This window comes from Rhineura floridana, chromosome 17 (assembly GCF_030035675.1).
Source record: "Rhineura floridana isolate rRhiFlo1 chromosome 17, rRhiFlo1.hap2, whole genome shotgun sequence".
Lineage (NCBI taxonomy): Eukaryota > Metazoa > Chordata > Lepidosauria > Squamata > Rhineuridae > Rhineura > Rhineura floridana.
Genome location: NC_084496.1, coordinates 27,762,640 through 27,783,493, shown reverse-complemented (window position 1 = coordinate 27,783,493; position 20,854 = coordinate 27,762,640). Strand labels below are relative to the sequence as shown.

At 41.3% G+C, this 20,854-nt stretch overlaps 1 protein-coding gene across 7 annotated transcripts in view; it reads left to right on the top strand.

Annotated features, from left to right (window-relative positions):
* The window catches only part of MAD1L1 (mitotic arrest deficient 1 like 1), a 604,081-nt gene that overhangs the window by 289,171 nt on the left and 294,056 nt on the right, over positions 1-20,854 (top strand). For all 7 annotated transcript variants that reach the window (XR_009759370.1, XM_061599459.1, XM_061599461.1 and 4 more), the window contains one exon: positions 7,325-7,381. Coding sequence is in view for 6 of the 7 variants with exons in the window: in XM_061599459.1 (XP_061455443.1) it covers positions 7,325-7,381 (57 nt within the window). In the remaining variant the exon portion in view is untranslated. The remainder of the gene's footprint in view (positions 1-7,324; positions 7,382-20,854) is intronic.

The following is a 20,854-nucleotide window of genomic DNA, read 5'->3' as shown; positions in this document are numbered from 1 at the left end:
TGAAAAAAGATAATACCTTTAGTTAAAAAGAGAGAAAGACCTCAATGGATGACTGAAGAAACTCTTAAAATGGTCAAAGAGAGAAGGAAAGCAAAAGGACATGGAAACATAGAACCCTAAATGCAACAATACAGCGACTAGTACGTAGGGACAAAGAGAACTATCACAATAGTTATTGTGTAGAAATAGAAGAGGACAACAAAAAGGGTAGAACAAGAGCCCTATTCCAAAAGATTAGAGAAATGAAAGGGAAATTTAAACGAAGAGTAGGGATGTTGAATAATCAACAGGGGAAAACACTGACGGACCAAGATGAAATTTTATTTTATTTATTTATTTATTTATTTTAGGGTTAGGGAAGCAATACACTGAAGAACTCTATAAAAGAGATGCAAGGGTGACAGATTCATTCATGGAGGAACTGTATGATGAAGAACCAGAAATTTTAGAATGTGAGCTGAAAGCTGCACTGAAAATACTTGGAAGAAACAAATCACCAGGATTAGATGGCATGCCAATAGAGTTGCTACAAGCTACAAGTTGTTACGAGACTGATTCTGTCCAAATTTTGACAAAAATTTGTCAACAAATATGGAAAACTAAACAATGGCCCACAGACTGGAAGCGTTCAATATACATCCCAATTCCAAAGAAAGGGGTTCCCAGGGAATGCAGTAATTATCGAACTATTGCCTTAATATTCCAAACAAATAAAGTAATCCTCAAGATCCTACAACAAAGGCTTTTACGATATATAGAGTGAGAAATGCCAGACGTCCAAGCTGGATTTAGAAAGGGAAGAGGCACCAGAGATCATATCTCAAACATACATTGGATAATGGAATGGACCAAGGAATTTCAGAATAAAATCACCCTGGTGTTTATAGATTACAGCAAATCTTTGACTGTGTAGATCATGAAAAACTATGGAATGCTTTAAAAGAAATGGGGGTGCCACAGCATCTGATTTTCCTGATGTGCACCCTATACTCTCGACAAGAGGCTACTGTAAGGACAGAATATGGAGAAACCAATTGGTTCCCCGTCGGAAAGGGTGTGAGACAGGGGTGTATTTTATTACCCTATTTGTTTAATCTATACGCAGAACATATCATACGGAAAGCAGGATTGGACCAAAATGAAGGAGGTGTGAAGACTGGAGGAAGAAATGTCAATTTAAGATATGCAGATGATTTTATTTATTATTGGATTTATATCCCGCCCTTCCTCCCAGCAGGAGCCCAGGGTGGCATAGTATGGCATACTATACTACTAGCAGAAACCAGTAATGATTTGAAATGAATGCTGATGAAAGTTAAAGAGGAAAGCACAAAAGCAGGACTACAGCTGAACGTCAAGAAGACTAAAGTGATGACAACAGAAGATTTATGTAACTTTACAGTGGACAATGACATTGAACTTGTCAAGGATTATCAATACTTTGGCACAGTCATTAACCAAAATGGAGACAATAGTCAAGAAATCAGAAGGCTAGGACTGGGGAGGGCAACTATGAGAGAACTAGAGAAGGTCCTCAAAGGTCCTCAAATGCAAAGATGTAAGTTAGGATCATTCAGACCTTGGTATTCCCGACCTCTATGTATGGATGTTAAAGTTGGACAGTGAAAAAAGTGGATAAGAGAAAAATCAACACATTTGAAATGTGGTGTTGGAGGAGAGTTTTGTGAATACCATGGACAGCGAAAAAGACAAATAATTGGGTGTTGGAACAAATTAAACCAGAACTATCACTAGAACTATCACTGGGCTCCTGCTGGGAGGAAGGGTGGGATATAAATCAAATAATAATAATAGAAGCTAAAATGATGAAACTGAGGTTATCATACTTTGGACACAATGAGAAGACATGATTCACTAGAAAAGAGAATAATGCTGGGAAAAACAGAAGGGAGTAGAAAAAGAGGAAGGCCTAACAAGAGATGGATTGATTGCATAAAGGAAGCCACAGACCTGAACTTGCAAAATCTGAACAGGGTGGTTCATGACAGATGCCATTGGAGGTCGCTGATTCAAAGGGTCGCCATAAGTCGTAATTGACTTGACGGCACATAACAACAAACATGTTAGCTCTCTGTTGTCTGACTGTTGTCCATTGAAAGACCCAGGTCTGACCCTCAAACATTTATGGACAGGTCATTGCAAAGAACATCAAACCATAGATGAAGAGGCTCACAAATCAGGTCTCAACTGATCCTGACGCTAGTACTTCACAAAGGAGTTATCCAGGGCATTGTGGCATGTTTAAATCACACTTTTCAAGCACCTTATTGAAGGTAAAGTGTGTGTGAACACTTGTATTTTTTCAGTGACCAGAGACTGCATTTGGACATTTTGTTAGGCTAAGTATTTGCTAGAGACGGAGGAGTCTGGTGCTTCTGTGTGAGTCACACTCTGTTTTGGAACAGCGTAATCCATCAAAAAAAAGGTGATGGGCTCCCAGTCAGGCTCTGAAGAAGCAACTGAGGATGTTGATGTGTCCAATTTAACCACCTGTTTGATAACGAATACAATTGTGCCTGAAACGATGTGTTATTTTTCAGGGATTTGCCATCCCAAATGTTCCAAATTCAGTGAGTGGGCTTAATGGCTGCTTGACAGACTCTCACCACAGATGTGAGGAGAGCAATGTTCTTGGGTCTCTGTGATGCACTCACCTCAATGTAGTATTTTTCTCAGGTTTGTGTACAAGGTTTGAGAAAGAGAGTGAGAGAATTGATGTGGCTACAATTACTGTCTTTAGTTGATGCTGGAGGAGGGCTATTGAACTGAAATTCTCTGAAAAGTACGAAGAGTAGAGATATGTTCCCTCAGTATCTGAAACGATTCTTATGCCTGAAGTTAAGCTGCAGTGCTGATACAAATCAAATCTGCTCTCTGATATTCTCTAGAAGGGAATGGGGACATTAGAGCATTGGAGAGAGGCTGGGCAAACCCCTGATGGTAAATTAGGAAGAACAGGGATTTGATCATATTTCCACAGATGCAATTAATAGGGCTGTCCACCAATTAAGAAGTTGTTTGATTAATGATTGTTATAACCATTTAATGATCATTTAATTGATTCTTCATTCTGGAAATACTGTATGCAGCTGTGCTAACTATTTTGTTGTTGTTTGCAAGAGCTTGTATAATAGACTCAGTAAGGCTGCCTTAGTTAAGCTTGCTTTTCCAAGCAGAACACTGGGCTTAGAACTATCTCAGTCTGCTTTTGATATTTCTGCCTGCTTTCATAAATGAGTGTTCCTGTTCTCTCTTGCTGCCTCTCAATACCAGGAACTCTCTCCCTTGGTACAGTCACTTTCAAATATTTTCCCCAAACACACTTTTACTTCAAAGACTTTTAGGGTTCTTTAAATCTCTGGAGCTATGCATGCACTGCTTTGGACCACACTTGAGCTGGAAGGGAGGCAGTAGTGTTCTAGCCAAGTAGGGCTTGTTTTGGGATTTCTAAGGGTGGCTTGAAGGGTGGTCGAGCCATGCACACAAACCCGCAAAACCATTTTTTGAAAAATCCAGCAAAAGTTTTGTTGCCACTGGTCATGCTGCTGTGTTTTCCAGAGATGAAATCTAGTATATATCTTGGCCGAGAGCTGTCCCTTTTTGTTCCAATAAATATACTGGCAAGTGTTTCAGGGGTATGCTTTGCAAACTGTCAAGGTCCTGTTAAGATATCTGAGAGCATATGATATAGTGTGTTGGCTTAAGGTACAGGTTGGCGCATATTGGCATGGAAAGCCAATCTGTTCCACCTCTCTGAAAGACAAGTTACAAGGAACACTGGAGTAAATTTCCCCTGGCTTTCTCTGAGGCTGCCCGGTAAAAAAACAACCACCCAAGTGTGCCAGGATCAAGGGGTTCAACAGGCTGCTTTGTGCCTTCCCAAGCCTCTTTCCAGCTGCTGCTTTTAAGCTGTTGTGGTGGTTGGCAGCTTTCTTGAAGCATACTGATTAAATGAGCCATTGGGTAAGTTCAGAGCTGAATTTCTCCTTCATAATTAACAGTGTTTGAGTGTGTGTGGCTGTCAGGCAGTTGCTGATTAGTTTTACATTTTCTGTAGCGTGATATAGAATAAGGGGGGATATCTCAGGCTCAGGAGCCAGATGTGACCCTCCAGTCCTCTCCAGATGGGCCTTGGGGCTCCCCCCAAGCCACACCCTCGCTGGCCCTGCTGTGTGCCCTCTTCCGATTATTTTGCCTGGCTGGAAGGTGTCTTTGAACTGTGTCGATGCTGCTTGCTTGCTTGGATGGAGGATGGAGGGAGGTGTGCATACGTAGAAACCTTACTTTTACGTGGCTGGAATGTAGCCTAATGTACAAAGACAAGATACTCACCCATTACTCTGCCCATGCTTGTTGCTGCCTACTGCCGTGTCCCCCCTCCCCTGGTTTCACATGAGGAAGTGCAGCCTTGGGCTGATAGAGGTCCCCTACTCTTGATACAGAGCAATCCAAGCTTCTCTCCTCTGACAGCTTGAGCAGGATGGTCCACAGTAGGCTAAGCTTGTAGGAGAACTGGAGGTAGATATTTTTTACTATTACCCTTATATCCTGCCTTCCCTCCAAGGAGCTCAAGATTGCATACGTAGTTCCCCCCCCTCCTCATTTTATCCTCACAACAGCCTGTGAGGTAGGTGAGGCTGAGAGATGGTGACTGGCTCACGGTCACCAGTGAGCTTCATAGCTGAGTGAAGATATTTTTTTCTGAGTGGTTCCTTTGTCATACTCCTCTGAGGTAAATAAATGTTCCTAGAGCTTGCAGAATGGGTCCAAGGGGGTATGGAAGGTGGCACTATATCTTGTGTTCAGGTGCAAAGAGGTGGTAAAAGCATCAAGGGAAATACGTTTATGGTTTCCCAAAGTGTATTATGCCATTTTTCATATTCAGTTGCCATCTGATGCTCCATTTTGCAGCTTAATCTGCTGCCACAAACTTTACTGTTTCCTCAGAAATATAAAGTAATTGTATTCTTGGCAAAAATACTTCTTCAACTGACAACCCAAGCAGACATTGGATTAGAAGTTGAAAAGAGGAATAAGATGGTCTGTATGGTAGCCATGACTTTAACTGGATTAAATCAACCAGAATTAGTGTGTTGAGCTATTGCAATGGGCCTGGTTCATACATCATGCTAAACCAAATCATGCCTTTGTGCAAATGTGCAGGCTACTGAAGAGGAGACCACAGCTACTATGTTCCTCCGTAGTTCTGCTGTTGGGCTGTGCTAAGCTACGGTTTGTCTTAGCATGTTGACTAAACCTGGCCTGTTGGTTTAGCTGTCCCAGACAAACCATGAGCCATAAGCCATAGGACAAACCTTGGTTACAGCTCATGGGTTAGTCTGGAGAGAGCTAAACCGCGAGCCCCATTTGGACAACATGCTCAGCCAAGCGATGACATATCTCAGTGCAGCAGTGCAGCAGTATTACGATATTAGGAAAGAGTAAAGTAACCTTGATCTTGTTTACTGGAGCCCACACAGTTACTCTAAATCATGGTTTTGCTTTCTGTGCCATGTAGACCAGGACAGTGTCTGGTTGAAATACCAACATTTGAAAATAGTAACAATGCTGGCTTGGCCCAATATGGCCTGTTAGTGGGCATTCTGAACTTGAAAATAGCATTCCGATATTGTACAAATATCAGTGTTTCCTAATTTCTTTTCAATGTGTTTATATGGTGCCAGGATGAAGGCAATTTCTGCCTTTGAAAAACTTTACAATCAATGTTGCCAAGAAAACTTCTAACCCTCCTCCTTGTAGCCCATCATTGACTCCAGACTCCTGATGTAATTCAACCTAATTAAATATGGGGGGGATTTGTTTCCAGGTGTCCATATATTTACACACAACCTCCCAGTGTTTCGGCCCCAAACTTAGCAGTAATTTAATTATGACTCCCTTCTTGCTCACCCTCCACTCACTGTCATTGGCACAAGGGAAGGCATATCCTGCAGTGTTTAATGAATGTGTTTCTGTTCTCCCACACCAGGCTCTAGGTTTATATTAGAATCACATTCATTTTGTTTGAGCACCTCTCCGTTTTATTAATCTGACATGATTGCAGGGTGTGCACAGCCAGGTTCTCTGACTTCATGGTAGTTCCCGCTGAACCCAGGGACCGAAGCGAGCTCATAATTGCAATGTTTGTATGAGAAGCTGAATGGCACATTTTATGTTGAGCTCTTGAGACTGTAATTTCTGTTTTGTTGCATTTCAGTGTGATTAGCTTTTGTGCCTTGATGCCCCCCCATCTCCACCATCAGTGCCATTTCTTTGTAGTGATCACCTCTGTTTTGGATCCTGTGCTTGTAAATATTGTTTCATGCAGTGTGGGGATGTTGTTCTAAAGACCCTGGAGAGTTTTAATGAATATCTGCCTGGAATGACATGAATTAGTTTGTATGTAAGGCTTCCATTCTCGTTGGGTTTTAGTCTGATTTAAATGAGTTTCTTTGTCATCCACTGAGATTATTCCATGTAGTTGTAGAGAAGATCATTGGTCTCTAACATGATATCATGCAAGAGAAGGAGGCAGGACTAACATGTCTTCATGCCATTTCTGAAACAAGGTTAGAATGCCAGTTTATCTTTTGATATTCCTTTTGGTGATAACCTTCATTCTAAGAGACTTGATACAAGAATCTTCCTACAAGATAAGAGTCCCCTGACCTTCAACAAGATTAGGCAATAATGTTCCTAAACTAGGAGAACTTAATACCTCAGACAAAATTCTTTTGCAGTATTTCTTCTTCCCGCTTACCTCTTTGAAGACTTCCCCATTATGAGACTTTATTGGATGAGTATCCTCCTTCCAAGATTTATTGCTGAGGTTGTTTTGCTATTAGTGATTATCAGCCTCAAAATAAAATTGAATAAAAAGTGCTGCTCTAAAAGGCTGAAATAATTGTTCTGTATATGGAAGTATCACCACAAGATGACTTGTGTCATCTTTCCCCACCATCGTCCCTCCCTGTATGAAGTACCTCTACGTAGTGTAGCAAATTTTTAATATTAGCTTTTGACTAGAAAATACTCAAACCCTAACATTCTTCAAGGCATGGTTGAAATTTGGGTTTTTGTTTTTAAGCTTGGGAAAATGATGGGGAAAGTTCTCTTGGGGGTGGTGTTCTCCTGTTTAAAGTTATTGTGTAGCCCTAAGCTGGGCAGAGGTGACATTTTCACTGGGGATTCTTGGCTCACAGTGGAGTCCCTTTAGCACTTTGCGACATTAACTTTCTTTTTACCCTTTACTTCTGCTGTGTTTTTGTTGAGTTCTTGACATCTCTCTCTTTTTGTCTTGAAGGCTCAGTTGTCTCAGACTTTGGAAGAAGCAGGGAATCAGAAGCAAAGAGCAGACATGGTAAGTGTTAGGTTTTGGCAATTTTGTTTTATAATCCTTGGCGATACATGGTAAAATGGACTGTAGGAAGAAGAATTATCTTTGAGCCACATCCATTCGTTTAAAACACAAGATCACCTCAGCAAAAGTCCTTTACAGTGGAGGAGTTGAGGCAATCTAGATCAATCTAGCCTGGTGTCCTCCAGATATTGTTGGATTACAATTCCCATCAGCCCCAGTCAGCATGTCTGTGTGATGCTGGGGCTGATGGAAGCATGGCAGTGCTGGCTGGGGCTGTTGTGAGTTGTGGTCTAAAACAGTAGTTTTACAGTAGTACAGTAGTCTTCAGTCTTTCAGACCTTGGACCCACCTTTAACCCAAACAAGCATTTGGGAACTAGCGTCTTTTTTTTTTTAACCATATATTTGTATGGTGGTAGTGCTGCTGTTGCAACCCATCTTAGATCTAGCTGTGACCGAGTAGTGGGTTCCAACCAATGGTCTAAAACATCTGGAGGGCACCAGGTTGATGAAGTCTGATCTACAGGAAAAAGAACCAAAAGCTCATAGTTTGGTCCCGTCTCCTCATGGTAGCTTTAGCAGAAGCTGGAAAGTGGATGCATCAACGGCCCATGCTTCCTCCCATCACATTTCCATGCCCCACCTGTATCCCAGAGTTACACATTTTCTTCATGCTTTGGGATGCATGGAAAGTATGCGCATAGATTTCCAGATGAGATGTGAGCTGCTCCAAGTTTCAAATAAATACATAAGTGTGGTGAGAAGAAATGGCACTCCATGTTTGTCTGTCTTGTCCAAAGGCACCTGCAGTCTCCATACTTGACAAATCCCTGAACTCTGACAAGATGTATTATGCAGTGCTGCTCTGTGGAAGAACCTCTGTTTTTCTTTTCTACATGCCTTCTTAGAATAGCACTCGAGGGCTGCATTTAATTTCCAGTAAAGGAGTACTTATTTCATAGCTTAAAGATTTGCACATTTCATGGCACATTGAGACCGTGATACTTTGCGATTGAACGTTGAAGTCAAATCAAATCAAATCAGTTTATTTTACGGTCATTGACCCGTCTTGTTATAAGCATAAAATACAAAGGGGAAGTAAAACGACAGTATTATCTTACATATATACATAAAATGAAAATATAGAAATGCTTATCCTAGAAGATCTTAAGGCAGAGTCGTTGTGCTGCATAAGAGTCATCAAATAAACATTTGCGGTGTACGGGGCAAGTTTCACAAAAAACTTAGAATGAAATTTGAGACATGTCTCTTACCAGATCTGTTAGTGTATCTGTAGCACATACATGCATGTGAACCCATATCTTTCATGTATGTTCATGGAAAATGCTGATTTCAGAAATTAGCAATAATACTATAGGCAGGATTTCATTGGCTATAATGATCTTGCTTACTTTGAGAGATTTAGAAATTGCCAATGACAAGTAGTATTTATGTGCTTGCTCTGGAAAGCCTGTACTCACCACACTGTGGCTGTGGCTATGATCTTTTTGAGTGAAATAATAAAATTATATAGAGGTAAGAATAATGGCATGCCTCAGTGGGAAGATTTCTGATCAAAGGATAACTTGGAGCCCCTGTTATGTACAGTAATGAAGCCCAGAACCTGACGAGATCTGGAGATGAGGAAGAGTTGGGACTCTCGGACCAGGTGGCAGGGGTCATCCATGCAGCAGGAAAGTTCAGCCAAACGTTGAAGTATTAAAGTAGGAAAATCGCCTTATCGTATTCAAAAATAAATTGTGAATCCCCTGATGGCTGTGAACAGAAATGCAGCCCTTTGTTTAATGTCAGGTGTTTTCCGGAGGTAGCTACTCATTTATCAAAGCTGTTAAAAGGGGACAATTGGTGTGATTATGCAGAATTTTCTGCAAACTGATTTCTGTAATGTTTAACCCCCCTCTCCCCACATGCGTCTTGATTCAGTGTGTTTTATCCCTTTAGTGACTTTCACACACTCCTTGGCTGGAGGAAGTGGGTGGCTTGGTTTAACAAGAGAATTCTGTAATTGGTTTTTTTCCGTACTGTTTGTGATATTCATCCATAACTTTTAGTGTTCAAGACCTTCAAATAAGCAAGTTACAAAGCCTCACGGTCAAAACATTTCGGCTTCAGCGGACCACATAGTACAAAACAAATGTGAACATCAAAAGGTTTATGGGAACCTGAATTTGTATTCATGGAAGCAAAAGAGACATGCAGCAGAAGCTGTCACTAAAAGAAATTTTTGCAACAGTTCATGGTTTAATACCAGTTGATGGAACCACCTGCTGTCTCGCCACTTGCCTGGAGTGGTTCCACACAGTATTAAAGTCTTGACAAGTTCTCCCCACTAGAGCGCTGATTTTACAGACTTATCTGCTTTCAGGGACTCTGGAGATGGAATGGGGAACCTGGTGAACTTGGACAGTGTGTTGAAGGGCCTCAGAACCCATGTCAGGCACAGAATAAGAACAAGGGTGCAGTTTGCAACATCACCTCCTGATTGGCTGACAGTATGTGGCCTCTGGATTAGCCAGGCCTGGAATAAATAGTAGAAGCTTGGCCTTCTGCCCTTGCCCAGATATATAGTAGGACCTTTTTCCAGGTGCACTTGAAGCTTAAAGCTCCCAGTTCCAGCATCCGACCCTGGGGATCCTGGATTGGAGAACACCCATTCCAGGCCTCGTTTTTGGTGTAGCCATGCATGGCTCCAGCCTGACATGGGAAGCTGCTTATACCAGCTTGGACTGTTCAGCCATCTAGCTCAGCTTTGTCATTTCTGACTGGCAGTGGCTCTCCAGGATCTTTGGCGGAGGACTTCCACAGCATCTGCTACCTGGGGCTGGGAATGCCAGGGGCTTCATTTTATCCTTAATTGGCACACTGCCTTTCTGCTTTGCTTACTCAAGTCAGTTTGCAATCCATATAAATATCAAAATATACAACAAAGATCACATTGCCATCCTATAACCATTCAAAATATACCTTAACATGAACTAACAAAAGCAGTGTGGCTCTTCCGCCTGCAGAGCAAGTGTTCTACTGCAGCTGACTTATTGGCTCTTCCTGAAGGCAAACACAATTGCTGGATGCATATGTAACAGAATACACGCACGCACGCACACACACAGCTAGGAACGTAATACTTGTACTGAGTCAGGCCACCGGTCCATCTAGCTCAGTATTGTCTACACTGACTGGCAGGGGCTCTGCAGGGTTTCAGACAGGAGTCTTTTCAGCCCTACCTGGAGGTGATGGATTAGGAACTGAATCTGGGACCTTCTGCCTGCAAAGCAATTTCTCTACCACTGAGCTACGGCCCTTCCCCAAAACTTTTATATGCAGAGCCAGAGAATGGCTCATCTAACCAGTTGCTCTTGTCTGACAGGATCTCATGCAGAGAGTGGTGTCTCAGCATTCTCTACCTGATAGTTTAAGCAGATCGTGGGGCCTGAACCTTGGACCTTCTATATGCAAAGCATGTGCTCTACCACTGAATTATGGCTCCCTAGGGTGAAGCTGACAGCCACAGTGGTATAAGAGCTGTGATAATGAACGTTGCCAGTGAGCATATAAATACAGAAGTGTGACTACTACACTGAAGCCACAGTAGTCCTTTGAAGATAATCATGATGGGTGAGCAGATTTCCTCAAGAAAGGATATCTCACATATAAAGCACCAGTGAGAAGTGCTGGTCAATTCTGACCAAATTGTTTACATGATACTCCAGTCTCTGGCAACTCTTGCCTGTCCCATTTTCAGACCTCTTCAGACAGCTCTATTAATGCACTTTTCTTTTGGCTGCCAGCACCCTTGTGATTTCAGTAATGAGCTGCCATATGATTCCAAGGCCTTTCAGCTGGTTGTAACCATTTTGCAGTTCCAATATTCGGACTGCTATAAAGACAGCCTGCCAGATGTGTCAAGCTCTGCAATGGATAGTCTGCCCTGAAGGACTTGCCACTTTCAGATCTGATGCAAGCATGGAGTTTAATTGAGATGTTGAAATGGCTGTGATAACTCCATATGGCCACTAGTTTGGCCGCTCTAACCCTACATAGTTTTTTTCTTTCCTTACCTGAACATTGCAAGCATCTACTCTAGGGCCTGTGTGCATGAAAACTATTTGAGTGGGAAATTGTTGCGGTCATTCACAAGAATGTTTTTGTAAGCATTTAAAAAAGAGAAAACAATGGATTCCCTCAGCTCTGTACCCTCAGTTGCCAGCCTCCCTTTGGAGAGCCTTGTGCTAGTGCAAAGCATGTGCAGTGTTCATTTGAAATCCTCTTCCATGCTGAACAATCTCTTGCAAAAGCTAATGTGAAAGAAAAATCCAAGAGCGTAGAGAAATGGTTCATCACATACCCTAAGCTTGGATGACTCCTTTTCTTGTTCTTTTCCTGCGACAGATGTGGCTTAACCTCCTCCTTTTGTGCACTGGCAGTTCATTTCATAGATGCTTCCTTCTCCCTGATGCATCATTCTTGCTTGTACGAACAGGTAAAGGAAAAACATTTTTGCTTGGCTGCTGCCATTCCTTTAGCAGGCCACCTGGGGGCCCCAAGGGTTTGTGACACTAGATAGTACTTAACGACATCCTCTTCTGACTTCAACAATTTTGTGCTTAAACCCAACTAGTTTTTTTCCAGATTTACTTTAAGTGGTAGCACTCGTTTGTCAGATTTTGGATACCTTGTGACTCTTTGTTTCTCCCGTCCCACTCCAATCTCTTTTCAACACCTTCTCTCCATTATTTCTCTGTGATCGAGTCCTTGTTACTTTGATGTTAAGCTGCTGTGGATGAAATGGTATGAAAAATGCTGCTCCCTGACATGTTGATATTGCTTTTCCACCAGTCACACTGTGTGTGGGTTTAGCACCATGGCTGTCAGCAGAATGGCAAAAACACCTGTCAGGTGTTATCACAAGGCTCACTAGATCTTTGGGCTGGTCGGTGGAATAAACAGCTCTATAAGTGACATCCCCATATTTCATCCTCACTTTAGAGTCTTGTTTGGGGAAGGGCCATAGCTCAGTGGCAGAGCAGCTGCCTTGCATGCAGAAGGCCCCAGGTTCAATCTCCGGCATCTCCAGGTAGGGCTGGGAGAGACCCCTGCCTGAAACCCTGGAGAGCTGCTGCCAGACAGTGTAATACTGAGCTAGATGCCCCAACGGACTGACTGAGTATAGGTGGCTTCTTACATTCCTATGTAAAAGTGCCATGAAGCTACGTGAGAGTAATGTCAATTGATTATAAATGTTTGGTGAAGTGCTGTTGCTCAGTACTAGAGCATCTGCCTTACACGCCAAAGGTCCCAGGTTCAACCCCTGTCATCTCCAGCAAGGGCTGGGAGAGCATCCCTGCCTGAAACCCTTGAGAACCGCTGCCAGTCAGTGCAGACGATAGTAAGGCAGCTTGCTAGGTTCCTATTGATGTTTACTGGGATCTGAGGGGTGAAATTCCAAGAAAACTCAGCATCCCACAACCAGTCAGGATTCCTAACCAAAAACCAAAACTAAAAACATTCTGGCAGCCAGTCAACCAAGGTCACAGAGATCCCCATGCAGGACAACCTGACCCGAGGGCTGCAGTTAGTGCAGAATGCTGTGGCACGACTGCTGAAAAGAGTGTCTTATGTGTCAGCACATAAGACCTCTGCTCTGAAATCTGCACTGGTTGCTGATTTGCCACCAGGCCAGGTTCAAGGTGCACTTTCCATGTTAATCAGTCCTTTAGTGTGGCAGCACCTGGGCTTTGAATTGCCTATTGACATTAGGGAGACACCTTCATTGTACTCTTTTCAGCACCCACTAAAACATTTTTGTTTAGGCAAGTCTACCCAGGCATGTAGAAACTATTACGTTTTTAAACTTTTAAAAACTCATTGTTGGTTTTATTATTTTGGATTTTTTAAATACCCGTTTTTAACTGTTTTTGCCAATAATTTTATTATTTTTATTCCTTCGGTAAACCACTTTTTTTTTTACAATAAATCAGAGAGCTATTAGCTATGGGCGGTCTAGAAATGAAAATAAATAAATAAAATAAATAAATATATAAATAAATTTTGCAGCCACTGTGGCCCTTGGTTCTCTTTCCACTTTTAGGAACAAAGGAATCTATCTTATATCGACTCAGGCAATTTGGTACCACCTAGCTGAGTACTGATGACATGGACTAGCATTGGGTCTCCAGGATTCCAGGCAATAGTCTTTTCCAGAAATTGAATTTTGAACGTTGCATGCAAAGCATATGCCCTACCACTGAATTCTACAACCTTCCCCTGTTTAAAAAAGGATGTTTTAAAATTGTTCTTTACAATGTACTAATGAATGCACAGCATACCTAGGGCATATCCACACCATTCATTTAAAGCACATTCAACACACATTTGAAGCACATGAATTCCCACCACAGAATCATGGGAACTGTAGTTTGTTAAAGATGATGGGAACTGTAACTGTGAGGGGGAAATTACACTTCCCAGGCTTCTTTGGGGGAAGTCATGCACTTTATATGTGAGTTGGATGTGCTTTAAATGTATTGTGTGGATCTACTTCATAAACTTTACCTGCATGTAAATATTTTTAATTTTTTAAAATGGAAATAAGATATAAAGTTTACTAGGTGACCATGGGCTACTCACCATCTCTCAGCCTAATCTGCCCCTCAGGATGAAAACAACAGAAGGGAACCGTGACCACCCCAAGGAAGAACACACTTAAAAAGTAGAGGAAATAATGTACAGCCATAGTGTGAAATCAGATACTTATTGGGGCATAGTATGAAGAAATATTTATATAAGCATGACTTTCAAAGATGTTTATTATTTGCAGAACCTGTGAAGATACTACTACTACTACTACTACTACTACTATTATTATTATTATTATTATTATTATTTATATACCACTTTTTGGCCAAAAGGCCCCCAAAGTGGTGAACAAAATAACATAAAACATATTGCAAAAAAAAAAATTACATAAGAAATAACCAGTAAAAAATATACAGTAAAAATACAATGCAACAAAAACAATGCAAATACAACAAGAACAGAGGAAAAAACTTTTCTCTTTCTCCCTCTTCCACGGCGGCACTATTTATATGCAATCCTATGCATGTTTACTCACAAGCAAGTCCCAATGTATCAATGGGGCTTACTCAAACAGGGAAGCGTGCACAGAACTGCAACCTCAAGTGATAAGGGATTCACTCACCCAAACGAAAATTCAGAATCATGCCACTTTAAACTGTTTTGCAACTGTTTTATACTTGTTTTTATGGTTATTGCATTTTAAAGCAATTTATTTCTTGTGAGCTGCCTTGGCTTCCAGCTGACAACCTTACCTCACAAGGTTGTTGGAAAGACTCCATATATACACACAATGGAGATGTAAAATAAATACCCATATAATAGTTTATTGTGAAAACCAGTTGGTCATTGTGGAACATTTAAAAAGTAAAATAAAATAAATATTAGTTTCCTACATAATAAAAGCAGTAACATCTAGGTAAGCCCTGCCTAATTGCTTTAAAAAATAGGATTGGAGGGGAAAGATTTACAACACAAGCACAATCCTTTGCTATGTTCACTCAGAAGTCCCATTAATTTTCAGCACAATCCTAGCCATGTCTACTCAAAAGTAAGTCCTATTGAATTCAATGGGGTTTACTCTGGGTATGTGGGATTAACATTGCAGCTTTACTTCCAGAAAAGCAAGTATAGGATTAACGCTTCATATTGGGAAGGTTTTAAAAAAACTGCCCTCTTCAACAGCTCAGGAAAATTTAAACTTGTTTGACTCCTCATAATTAGAAAAGCATAACATATTGTAATAGCATTTAGATCTCACAAGAGAGAGACTTTTACTATTGCTGAACGCTATAAACTTACTCAGTTTATAAGATTTTCAAACAAACAGGAGAAAACAACAGTTTTCTGGCCTTGCAATGGGTTCTAGCTATTGCCTGGAAATCAGTAAATCCTTGCAAGTCACAACCCTGACTTCACTTATTGGCTACAAACCTGAAAGGGCAGGGTTAGAGCAGTAAGCTACGAGCTCATTTAACAGATGTTGGGGGCGGGGGTGGTGGCTGGCTGACATTTTGGTGTATATCTCTTGAACCAGACCACCTAGAAACTTTTTTTTTTAAAAAAAAATGAAAGCTGAAAGTCTGGAGATTAAGGTGATGCACCTGGAGACCCGGAGAGAACCCCCAAAATCTGGGGTCTTCAGGCGAAAACTGGAGACCTGGCAACCCTGCTCTGTACTGTGTGCATGTTTACGTTAGGAGCCCGGCACATTCTGCAGGGGCGGGTTCAAAATAATTATGTTGCAGCAAGGACCCTACTTGGCCTAATAGTTAAAATGGAAATGGACTGTCGTCAAGTCGATCCCATCTTATGGCTACCCTATGAATAGGGTGTTCACGGTAAGTGGTATTCAGAGGGGATTTACCATTGCCTCCCTCTGGGGCTAGTTCTCCCCAGCTGGCTAGGGCCTGCTCAGCTTGCCACAGCCGCACAAGCCAGCCCCTTCCTTGTCCGCAACTGGCAGCTAGGCTCCTTGGGACTCTGCAGCTTGCCCATGCTTATATTGACCTCAAGAAACATTTTAAGTTTGCCAGAAGTGGAGTGGCAGCCAAATCTATGTCTCTCCAAAGAGTTCAGGTTAGCATGCTCTACCTTATCCCCTCAATAATCCTTTCTTGTTCCAGCAGGTATTTTAAGGTAGTATTTATATTTATATTTTATAAAGATTTTATTGTTTCATTTTATGTATGGTTTGTTTTTATGTACACTGTTTAGAAATATGAATGATTAAGCGGTATATAAATGCCTTCAGTAAAACAAATAAACCTAGAGCCCTGGACAGAGGATGTTTTCTACCTCTTCACTGAAATCCTGTCATTGAACCTGATACCTTCTACATGCAAGGCACACTCTTTGCTGCCCTTATCATTTGACGCACAGTGTTGTAATTAGGGTTGCCACCCAATCTAATAAACACTGGGTAATCAGATGAGTTTTAATCTCTTAATATACATATGACTGAATCTAGAGCTTTGGAGGAAAAAAAAATCTTTTTTTAGATAGTGTGCGTGTACCTTGCAATAGCCACATCTTAGAAGAGGCATTCCCTCCTTTGAGAGAACCACTGCTAAGGTGGTGCCTGTCATCTGCCATTTTTAAAAGTGCTTCTGTTAAAAATAATTAACTTTTTAAAAGGTGTTGCCTGATTCATTGGGGTAACTTTTTAGTTGAAATATAAAAAAAGGTTTTGAACTAATAATCTAAATGATTAATTATTACAGTGAGGGGCTGCACCTTTTAAAATACCTTACTTTGCGTTTCAATGTTTAGTTATGCTTACTAGATAACCTGCTAGTGCTTCTGATTAGCAATTGTGTTGCTCAGGGAAGGTAACCTGGGCTAATGCGTGGTTGGTGTGTGGTGCCAGCCAATTGGCCGTGGGGATGCTAGAAGGCTGGGTGGCATTTGCCACCAAATGGCATGGCATCCATGTAGTCCCAAACTCCTGTATCTCAAAGGGTAATAGACCCACTAAGCTTAACTGGCACAGTGTATTCCAGCACATGATTCCATCCCTTCTCTGCTGAAAGTCAGTTTGCTACTTAAAGAAGAGAGAAATTTAAACAGCTTCAGCTAATTGCAGTTGACAAGACAAAGGCAGTTTGACTTTCCAGTATTAATTAGCAAACCCATACTAATTAGCTTGTATAAGCACAATTCATGCTTCTTTCTCTAAATGCAATTAATATCACAACTGAAGACATCTCTGGGCTGTACTGCCGTATCATTAACATACTTCACCCTAATTAAGCATGGACAGCAGTGGCTGGAGAAATGAGTTTGATTATAGCTGTGTAGAAACTCTCTTCATGTTTCATATCCTATAGTGAACTTGAGCCTGAAATTTATTTTGTACTTTAAGACAAATTAACCTTCATTCCACTGCAGTGTATATAGAATTAATGGACTTTGATTCTCCCCACTTTGTGCATTGTGTGCGTTTTTCCTCATAAAACCCACATACCTGCCCAGAAATATTACTTCTTCCTTTGGTTGTGTATGTATGCTTCCAGAGAGGGGGAAATCCAGGGATTTTACCTTTACTTCTCTCACACCACCAGCAATACTTTTGTTCATAAGTGATAATCGAAAACAGTAATCTCGGCTGCTGTCCCTTGCTGGAATTAATGCCAGAGATGGTATCACACCAATAAAAATTGTTTTGAGCTTAATGCTGCTTCCTTGCTGCAGAAGGCCCATGAGTGCCTTTCTTCATAAATGAGGCTCATGGGCTGCGTAGCTCCTTTGCTATAGAGAGGCGGCTATAGCTTAGTCATAAAGCATTGCTTTTCCATGCCAGGCTCCGTCTCTGGTGCCTCAGTTATTAAAAAGCTCTTGGGTATGTGGACTGGGAATGACCTCTGATTGACCTGGAGAACCACTACCAGTCAGCACAGATGATACTGGGTTATAGTGAGTTAGATCAGTACTCCATCTGAGGCAGCTCCTTGTTTTCAGGCAACCACTTTTATGCACTACAGTAGTTATTACTATTACTAACTATTGTCATGATACCGTACTACGTTAGTAATGCACTCTAGACAGGAGCCAGTAATACCAGTGGTATACACTACTATAGCAATACCTAGTGTAGAAAAGAAAAAAATGTATAGGAGGTCAGTGACAGTTCACACTCCAGTTGGTGATGCCATTGTCTCTACATGGTGGTTTGGGGCCTCAGCTTCAGGATTTTGCTTTCCTGTCACCATGCATAGGAAGTAGGGTGTGCCTCCTACATATGGACATGTTGCCTATATATTTGCACATTTATATTCCAGGGGACACATTACTTCCTCTCTGTTGTGGCAAAAGAACACAACCTAATCACCCAGACTTGGCACCTGACGTGTAAGAGATGAAATTGTTCATTGATATCTGAACTGGCCCCACATTTAAGGAATATGGTGTCAAATAATGTTTCTGTTTAGGTTTGCTAAAATGTTGCCTGGGATTTGATTATCAGGTTCTTCTGGTCTTGTCATTAATGGGATCTAGTTGAAGAATCAAGCGCCTTGAGAGATTATATGGGACCAAGGGAAAGCAATGTACACCATATCAGGGTACTGGGTCTAGGAGCACTTTAAGCCTCTTTGAATATAGTTGATTGTGTGGCTTCAGATACTAAAACAAAATATGGAAGGAAGTGCAAATTTGTGTAACACAGCCAAACGGAGGGCTTCAGGAAATAGGAAAATTGAGGTTCAGGCTCTAGCAAGTAGAACTCTGCCATCCCCCCCCCAATGTAGATTTCTAGTTCCTGAATTTCAGTGATATCTTGGCAGTGAGTCATCAGAACTGTGTGGCATTCTGCCTCTGATATTAAACTCGGAACATGACAAGACTGTATCAGAGCTTTTTATTGTGCCAGATTTAGTGCAACATCCTGAAATATCAGTTAAGATCTACAAAAGTTGATCAGAAGCACAAGTTTGTGCCCTGGAAATCAGTACAAGAGTATAGGATTGTAATTTGCAGTGTGAGAGGGTTAAGAACAGCAGAACAACATAGGAAATGAGACAGAATAGCAAAGAGAAGATTTATTCAGTAACGTTTATTCAGAATAAAGTGATCTTTTGTTTAACACTAGGAAAAATAAATACTTTAAACCCCACTTTTGTGAATCACTGATGTCTAAAAATGGAGAAAAACAAGATGCCCCCCAAATAAAAATAAATATAGCATTCCCACAACCATTTATTCTATTCTAAATGGCTTTATTCCTCTTCCTTTGAGCTTACTGGAAAAAAAAATTCAAGTTCCACAATGTCAGTATAAGCATCCATATAAAATATTTTTGCTTTGGAATAATTAACTGGTAATATGAACAAGGATTGCTGCTCCAGTCATAAGCATGCTTTGAAGGGATGGAAAGTTCCCTCTCTGTTTAACCAGTATATTTTCAAAGTGGTTGAAGCATGTTAAAAGTTAATGGTCTTGAGCATGCACCCTAAATAACCAGCTTGTCATCATTCAGCCTTCCTCCTGCTCTGTGTTAAATCTGGATAGCGGTTCTTCTTATTAAAACAAACAAATGGTTATAGTAGTCGTCATATGCTGCCCTGGGCTCCTTTGGGAGTTAGGGCATGATGTAAATTGAAAAAAAAGTATTGTTGTTGTTAATAATGTAATATAAAAACATAAGCCTATGAACCTTTCTCTAGAGAAGTCCAAGTACCATGCATTAATTGAACTGATATGGAATGGGGTGTCTCCTTTGAGTCTATTGCTCACAATAACCTCAGTGTATATTTATTTAAGATATTTAATATGCCACTTTTCAGGTAGACCTCACAAAGCAGTTCACATAAGATTGTTGCAGCAATCAATATTGTTCATTTTTTTAATAAATTGGAAAAGTCTGCTTGTTTGCTTCAGAAGAAGCTGTTCCTGCTTCTTCTCACTCCCCTCAGGGCAAGATGGTTCTGCTACAAATGCCCCTGTGGTGACAGTTGGAGGAAGGTATATGGGAATATAATGAAGCAAACTTTGCCTAATCCTATTTCATATTTCTAGATGAGAGCTCCCCCCCCCACATTCCTTAGACTGTCTATGTAAACATTTCCATTCTTTCTCTGCCCCCTTTTGGGTATGCGATAACCTCCTGGGAGCAGGTATAGCACCTATTTTTCATTTCCTGCTCAAGTCAAGTGAAATGAACGGTCCCTGGAAGAATTCCCTCTGGTGGCTGAGGTGCATCTGCCTGACGTTCCCTCTTTGGAAATTGATGTTCCATTTAGAGGACTCTGGCAAAATTAGAACCATCTGTTGTAGATTACTGGAGGTGGAACAAATGTAACATCGGGACCTTGATGAGGTGAATGTTAATGAGACTCATGTGACACCAGGAGAATAATCAATGATCCTGCATTTCTACATTTTGGCAAATTGTGCATAGATTGGAACTCACTGTTTAAGGGAAGGACGAGGAACTTGGTGCCTTCCATCTCCCATCAGCCCCAGCATTGCCAATGGTCAGGTATCATGATAGTTGTAGTCCAACAACATTTGAAGAATCACAGGTACTCATCCCTAGTTGGTTTGTTTATTTATTTATTATTTGATTTCTATCCCACACTTCCTCCGAGCAGGAGCCCAGGGCGGCAAGTTTAAGGGCTTGTTCATCCTGATCTCTGCCTTTGAAAATTAAAATCCCCCCCCCCGTTGGTACTTGAATGATGATCCATATGGTGTGTGTGTGTGTGTGTGTGTGTGTGTGTGTGTGTGTGTGTGTGTGCGTGCGTGCAAGAGAGAGGGATGGGGTGCAGAGAGGTGTCCAATGCAGTGCCATCCCATACTCTGTGGGATCAGTTTCAGTTTATGCGGCCTGATAATGTGGATGGATTGCAATGATGTGGCCTCTAACCATCCTGTCTGGTGA